Source organism: Curcuma longa, unplaced genomic scaffold (assembly GCF_044706935.1).
Source record: "Curcuma longa cultivar G26 ecotype Majalengka, Jawa Barat unplaced genomic scaffold, ITB_CL_G26_1.1 contig_21901, whole genome shotgun sequence".
NCBI classification, from domain to species: domain Eukaryota; kingdom Viridiplantae; phylum Streptophyta; class Magnoliopsida; order Zingiberales; family Zingiberaceae; genus Curcuma; species Curcuma longa.
The window spans coordinates 44,875-52,385 of record NW_027431765.1 but is presented as its reverse complement, the minus strand read 5'-3'; the positions used below and the strand labels follow the sequence as shown (position 1 = coordinate 52,385).

Below are 7,511 nucleotides of genomic sequence, written 5' to 3'. Positions count from 1 at the left end.
AAAGAGGTGTCTTACAAATAATATAAGTGGGATGGTTGAAATGGAGAAGAGCATCAGATGTTTTTTGTGATTGTAAATTACCTCTGAAACTTAAAGGAAAACTTTACAAAATGACGATTAGATCTAAGTTATATGGAGCTAAATGTTGAGTTATGACTCTAGTATATATGAGTAAAAGATGAAAGTAGTAGATATGAAGATGTTAAGTTAGGTGTGCAGACATACAAGGATGGATATAATAAAAAATGAAAATATTAATTAGAGAAAAAGTCGGAGCGTATCTATTGAAAAAAATTTTTTTAATACATTTAAGATGGTTTATATAAGTACTTAGATAATCAATAAATACTTCTAATTAGATGATGTAAAACAATGATAAATATAAATATCAAATAAAACGAAGAAGAGAAAGATCAATAAATAATGGATTAGTAATGATAAATAAATTAAAATTTATTTAAATATAAATGATGATATAGTAGGATATCGAATTTAATAGTGTAGAAAAATCCATATAACCAACCTCCACCTAATGGGATAATACATGGTTGTTATTGTTATTATAGTAATATTTTAAGTGGTATTTAATATAATAAACTCTATCTAAAAACATGGAACGCTGATGGAACCACAGTGAAATCTAAATTGGCTTGGGCCAATTGGAAGCCCAAATGGACCTTGTTGAAAGGCGGAAGCCCATCAACTAATGGGCCAAGATTGAATAGCTGGCAGTCAATTAACATTCATGAATTGGAGTATCACTTTTAGGTTATATGTGCTTTAAATGAACTAATGAAGTTGATTACTATTATTGACTTTTATATTAAGTGATGGTTGATTAACCTCAACTTAATAACTCATTTGAATTTTTTCCCTTTTGATTTTAGTTTATGATTAACAAATGAGCTGTCTGTGACTCTGTGTTAGGTACAATGATCAAATAGTGCTTGGCTTAAAAATTTTAAAATTTTTCTCTTCCAATACAAAAAGTTTACGTGGTTTAAAACTCTTGGTCTCTCACTACTTTTATCCAATAGAAACTTCTCACAAAATCTATTTATACAAAAGATTAAACAAATCTAACAACTATTAATATGATAAGAAATATATCAATGTCACATGATATAGTCAAGTCAATAGTTAAATTATATTGGTAATTAAAGTTGAGTATAAACTTGGAATAGCTGAAAGTCAAGACAAACTTGGGTAAAGTTAAGTCGAGTTCGAGTTTAATCAAATTGACTTCGGGTCAAGTCAACTCTTGATAGAAGGCCTAAGTCAATTCCTTCCAAATCACATTCAAATGTGATCTGCCCAAAATTATAACTCTGATTCGACTTGGCAGTTGTTAAAAAGTCTGTCGCAAAAATGGAATGTGGTTGCTAAGCGATAACTACGAAGAGAGATGTCCTTTAATAAAGAAAAGAAAATGTGTGTCCTTTGAAAATCAGAATTATTCTTTCACTTTCTATTTAAAGATTACAAGTTACAATACTTATACAAGCAATTCATTTTGTTTACTATTTTCTACTTATCATTCATTTTTTTCACCTTTCTCTAAAGTCTGACTTAAAGCTCGGAATGGTCAAGATGAGTTCCGACTCGACTATCCTCTTATAATATTTTCTTTAAGTCTCGTAAAGTACTCAAAAATCTCTTGACTTTGGCTACTTTGCTGAGTTATTCCCTCCCTGGATCAACTATAAATAAAAACCCTAAGTTAAGCATTGAAAACAAATAAAGAAAAACTTCACGGAGCTATGAAATGATACGAGAAATATGACTTTTTCCTTCGAGCTTCTTTCTTCTGTACCCGTCTATTTATCATCTTCAATCCATGTTTTAATAATTTTCACATAATAATTTTATTAATTTAATATCAATCGACTCAATTACTTCGCGTCAGTCAGTCGATCATAATCTACTAGTTATTATCTCCGATAGATCAGCTCATCAATAATCTAATGGATTAAAAACTATTCCAATCGACTCAAACTCTTCAATTAACTCCACCGGATAAAATCATTTTCAAATGGTATTTTTTTTTTCAAAATCTTAAAGAAGACTTTGGCATAGATAAAAAATTGAATGCCATTTTTAAAAAGCTTTAAAAAAATATAGTTTTTTCAATCGACCGGTAGGAATGCAAGTAGGTGAACAATCAATCCATGAAATAATGTTAGTTAAATGAAGATCGCATAGAATAATACAACTTCAATTGCTTCATGCTCACGACCCTACATTGTGTGTGTTCGTAGATAAGCCATCTCCTACACTTAATTTCTCTTCTTCTCCTTGTTTGGTGGCTCATCTAAACCCTAACTACCATACCCTAAAACGTTTGTGGTCTCAACCTCCACCCACTTGTCTTGACGTGATCCTCCCCAGTTGCACCATGCATGCACTGATCAGCCGCCTTAGCTTCTTCTTGGCGGTGAAATGTAGCTAAACACCCCCAACTACTCCTCCATTGTCGTCTTGATCTTCCTCTAATCAAGGAAGAATCCAAGCTACTTTGACCGTCTCAACGTCGCACGTAGGAAAGATGAGCAGCCCGCCCGGTCTTCTTATATAAATCTCGTGTGGATTGTGTGATGGATTGCCCTGCCGTAAAAACTTCGATCTCTACTGCTTTGTGTGAGCGGAGGATCGAGGTTGATTGATTGAGGTGGTGGCTCGATCGATGACGCGCTTCGTGGATATGATCACCTTCTTCGACCGGCGCTCGTCGCCGATGGCGGAGGCGGAGGACGTCGCCCGTGACGGGCTTCTCATACACTACGGTTCCCCCGCAGGTGTCAGCCCTCCAGGTAACGCTGCCGGTGAGTCCGTTACTCTCGGTCAGCTGTTCAAGCGCGTCGGCGACGCTCATAGCGGCGGCGGCGGCGGTGGCGAAGAGGGAAGCGAGGTCGGAAGTGTTTCCCGGCGCCGCCACGTGATCGAGGTGGACGCGTTCGAGGAGTACCAGTTGGACTCCCGCCCGCCGCCGCCTTTCGTGCTTGCTTTTACCGACCTGACGTACAGCGTGAAGCGGCGGGAGAGGATGGGGTTTTTACGGAGGAACCGATTGGCGTTGGATCCGCCGGAGACGGCGGCGGAGCCGGGGCGGATGAAGACGCTTCTGAACTCGATCTCCGGCGAGGCGCGGGAAGGTGAGATTTTTGCGGTGCTGGGAGCGAGCGGGTCGGGGAAGTCGACGCTGATCGATGCTCTGGCGAACCGCATCGCGCGCGAGAGCCTGCAGGGCTCCGTCACCCTCAACGGCGAGAAGCTGGAGGGACGGTTGTTGAAGGTCATCTCAGCGTACGTGATGCAGGACGATCTCCTCTACCCGATGCTCACCGTGGAGGAGACGTTGATGTTCTCCGCCGAGTTCCGCCTCCCGCGCTCCCTCTCGGCTTCCAAGAAGAAGAGCAGGGTGCAGGCGCTCATCGATCAGCTCGGTCTCCGCGCCGCCGCCAAGACCATCATCGGCGACGAGATCCACCGCGGGGTGTCCGGCGGGGAACGGCGCCGCGTGTCCATCGGCATCGATATCATCCATGATCCTATCGTTCTGTTCCTCGACGAGCCCACGTCGGGGCTCGACTCCACCAGCGCGTTCATGGTGGTGAAGGTGCTCCAGCGCATCGCCCACAGCGGCAGCATCGTCATTATGTCGGTGCACCAGCCGAGTTATCGTATCCTCCGTCTCCTGGACCGCCTCCTCCTCCTCTCCCGCGGCCAGACCGTCTACAGCGGGCCCCCCGACGGCCTCCATTCCTTCTTCGCCGACTTCGGCCACTCCATCCCCGACGGCGAGAACCCCACCGAGTTCGCCCTCGACCTTATCCGCGAACTCGAGGGAACCCCCGCCGGCGCCACCGCCCTCGTCCAATTCAACAAATCCCGCGCGGCTACCCAACCGGCCGCTGCCAAGCCGGAGGCTCTGTCCCTCAAGGACGCCATCAGCGTCAGCATTTCGCGCGGGAAGCTCGTCTCCGGCGCGACCGAGGGGGCGACCTCCTCCTCCTCCTCCTCGTCGGTGCAAAAGCACGCGAACCCGTTCTGGATCGAGATGGGTGTGCTGACGAAGCGCTCGTGGACGAATACCAAGCGCATGCCTGAGCTGTTCGCGATCCGACTGGCGGCGATCCTCCTCACCGGCTTCATCCTAGCCACAATCTTCTGGCGGCTGGACAACTCCCCCAAGGGAGTGCAGGAGCGGCTCGGCTTCTTCGCCATAGCCATGTCCACCATGTTCTACTCCTGCGCCGACGCGCTGCCGGTCTTCCTCCAAGAGCGCAGCATCTTCATGCGGGAGACAGCCTACAACGCCTACCGCCGCTCCTCCTACGTCCTCTCCAACGCCATCGTCGGCTTCCCGCCGCTGGTGCTCCTCTCGATCGCCTTCGCACTCACCACCTACTTCGCCGTGGGGCTCGCCGGCGGGATGCAGGGGTTCGTCTTCTTCGTCCTCATCGTGCTCGCGGCCTTCTGGTCCGGAAGCGGGTTCGTAACCTTCTTATCCGGCGTGGTAACCCACATCCTGCTGGGCTACACCGTCGTCGTCGCCCTCCTCGCCTACTTCTTGCTCTTCAGCGGCTTCTTCATCAACCGGGACAGGATCCACGACTACTGGCTCTGGTTCCACTACATGTCGCTGGTGAAGTACCCCTACGAGGCGGTGATGCAGAACGAGTTCGACGACCCGCACAAGTGCTTCGTGCGAGGGGTGCAGATGTTCGACAACACGCCGCTGGGGGCGCTGCCGGAGGCGGCGAAGCTGACCGTGCTGCGGTCGATGGGGCAATCCCTGGGGGTGAACCTAACCGGGAGCACCTGCATCACCACCGGCACGGGGATCCTACAGCAGCAGAGCATCACTCAGCTCAGCAAGTGGGACTGCCTCTGGGTCACCGTCGCCTGGGGGTTCCTCTTCAGGTTCCTCTTCTACATCAGTCTCTTGCTCGGGAGCAGGAACAAGAGGAGGTAGCTAGCTAGCTAGCTCCTTCGATCGATAGATCGATTCTGATCTGAGTCGTCGTGGATTCATCGCATTGGCAGCTGTAGAATATATCGCATGCATTATTCAATAAGATTTCAAGCTTCCAACTCTCTAGCTATCTCTAGCTATCTTGAGCCGACGAGGTTGGTGGATTCGCATGTGGTGGATTCGAGCCGATTTATCTAATTTCTCTGAAGACACAAACTTAACTACTTATCTAGCTTCCTGCTTTCACTGGGGCAATCTTATCTTTCCTATTTAAGGTTGTTGTGAGCCGATAAATTTCTCTGAAGACACAATAATTTAAAATTATTAAATTTAAATTCAGACTTTATCTAATTTAATAACACAGACCGGTTAGGCTGAGCTACCAAGGAACGCTAAGTTATCTGGTATGATCAAGCTACCGAGTGATCCAAGTGGTCCGAGTGGCCCGAATGAGTTAAGCTGCCAAGTGATTCAAGTGGCCCGAATAAGCCAAGCTGCCTGAGTAGCTTGAGTGGGCCGAATTGTCAAGTAGCCTAAATTGTCGAACCGGAAGGTTGGGCAAGGGGAACTATCGAGTGGGAGCCTGAGGAGAGAGCTCTTGAAAACTAAACTCCCAAACATATTAAAATCTTTTTTTTTCATTCCTTTCCCAACATATCTACTCTTCTCAAGAAAATTAAATCAGGTGAAATCTAGATGAACTTTAACAGAAACAGGATAATTAAAGCACACCATCTCTGAATCTATTCACCTACCATATCAACTTTTCAGCAGCCATATATCTAACTTATTCAATTCCAGAATGAAGCCCATGCTCGACTTTACGTAAACAGTTGGTCATTGGTGCTGCATGCCATGCATTTTTACTTGCAGTGTGGACGAAGGCTGCAAAATTACTGTCTGTCTCTAATGATGATGATGCATATGAATGATTGCCTCATGTTCTCTTTTCTCTGCATATGAAAATCCCTGCCATCAACCTTTACGAACTATATTATATACCTTCTAGAGACCTACATGCATTTGCATGCTCCTTTCAACCCCATCAACTTTCAATAGTACTGAAGAATGCCAGAAGAAAATGGCTTCTGCACCAACAGAAATGTGTGAGTGCATTGATTGCAGTGACCATGCCTGTTGCTGGCTGGCTTAATTACTGATAAAGTTAAGTTCATGCACTGTTAATCAGATGAATTGTAGACATCATCAATGAAGTACAGCAGGAAATTCAAAGTGAGGCCCTCATGTCACTCATGCCCCATCATGCAACATCATTCCTTTAAATGCTCTTCATGGAGCTATATATAAAACCATTTTCTATATCTGAACACTGATCGCTAGCTAGCTAGCTTTTGTTGCGACTCAAGGCTTAATTTAGAGGTGAGACATGAGCTCCGGCTGCAACTCGCTCGGTTGCATCGACGTCGCTCGCGCGCCGGTGAGAGCCACCTACGTGAACCTCTACAAGTGGCCGGAATCCGACGCGGAGTTTGTGAAGTCAGTAACCAGTAGAAGAAGAGGAGATCTAGCGGATGACAGCGGAAGCAGGAGGTGGAGCAGAGAAGAGGCAGCGGCGCCGGTGGACAGCTTCTCGTGCCGGCAGAGATATCTGAGAAGCTACACCTTCTCCAGGAAGGAGACCGTTCCTGAGAAGACCCTGCGTTGCCTTGGGAGAGTCAAGGAGAGAGCCGCTGTGCTCCCTTTCCTGCAACAGAGGAGCGAAGACAGTGGGAGCAGCTGCTGCGTTAATGGCGATCATCACTCCAGTGGCCAGATCTGCAGCGAGAAGAAGAAGAAAAAGAAGAAGAAGAAGAAGAAGAAGAAGAAGACGTTGTGCTCCACGCTTTACTTCATCTTCCGCCGTCTCCTTTCCTGCAGTGCTAGCGTCGACGTGGTGGAGCGAGGTTGAAGATGCATCTCACATGCGATCGATCGGCGAAGCTTCTTCTTCTTCTATTTAATTGATCTGTAGCACTTAATTACCTTTGGAAAAAGAAGACTTGATCATCATCTTCTTCTTAAATTCATCTACGTACTTCATGCATCTTCCCTATGAACCTCTAGCTAAAATCTAAATTAACTTTGATAATTCATTATCGGAACAAAGGCTTACAAGTATGTTCTATTAGGAGCTAGATAATTAAATCGATGGCTGGAAGTTTGATGATCTAGAACAAGAACAGTTTGAAGTTGAAAAGTTAAATTTAATATATGAATCATAATAAATGCTTTATGTATATGAATCAAACATGGATTTTATAATTCATCCTAGCTAGTGTGGTTTAGAGATTGATAACAAAATAAGTCATTTTACTCTTATCTTTTCTTCTCTTCTAAAAAGTTAGGAACTGAAGCCTGAAATATCGCATCGAAATCAAATAAATAAACTTACATTGCGTTGAAGCGATTGACAAAGCTTGTAAGTTTAACATGAGTTCATCAGGAGAGATCAAAAGAATGTATTTTTATTTGTAGGTTGTATATATAATTCTTTTGTATGTCCTCCAAATTACGAAGGGCACATGAACAATTCAAA

At 45.1% G+C, this 7,511-nt stretch overlaps 2 protein-coding genes across 2 annotated transcripts; both read left to right on the top strand.

Moving 5' to 3' along the window:
* Nucleotides 1–2,614: 2,614 nt before the first annotated feature.
* On the top strand, nt 2,615–5,086 carry LOC141817786 (ABC transporter G family member 5-like). The gene has a single exon (XM_074705412.1). It carries the CDS (start codon nt 2,684–2,686, stop codon nt 4,973–4,975), a length of 2,292 nt encoding a protein of 763 aa, XP_074561513.1. The 5' UTR covers nt 2,615–2,683; the 3' UTR covers nt 4,976–5,086.
* Nucleotides 5,087–6,362: 1,276 nt separating this feature from the next.
* LOC141817784 (uncharacterized) lies at nt 6,363–6,884 on the top strand. Its single transcript, XM_074705409.1, has one exon. It carries the CDS (start codon nt 6,363–6,365, stop codon nt 6,882–6,884), a length of 522 nt encoding a protein of 173 aa, XP_074561510.1.
* The last annotated feature ends 627 nt before the right edge of the window (nt 6,885–7,511 follow it).

Bases quoted from the DNA above. Each gene is read 5' to 3' on its own strand.
- LOC141817786 (XM_074705412.1), top strand. From the start codon at position 2,684: ATGACGCGCTTCGTGGATATGATCACCTTCTTCGACCGGCGCTCGTCG.
- LOC141817784 (XM_074705409.1), top strand. From the start codon at position 6,363: ATGAGCTCCGGCTGCAACTCGCTCGGTTGCATCGACGTCGCTCGCGCG.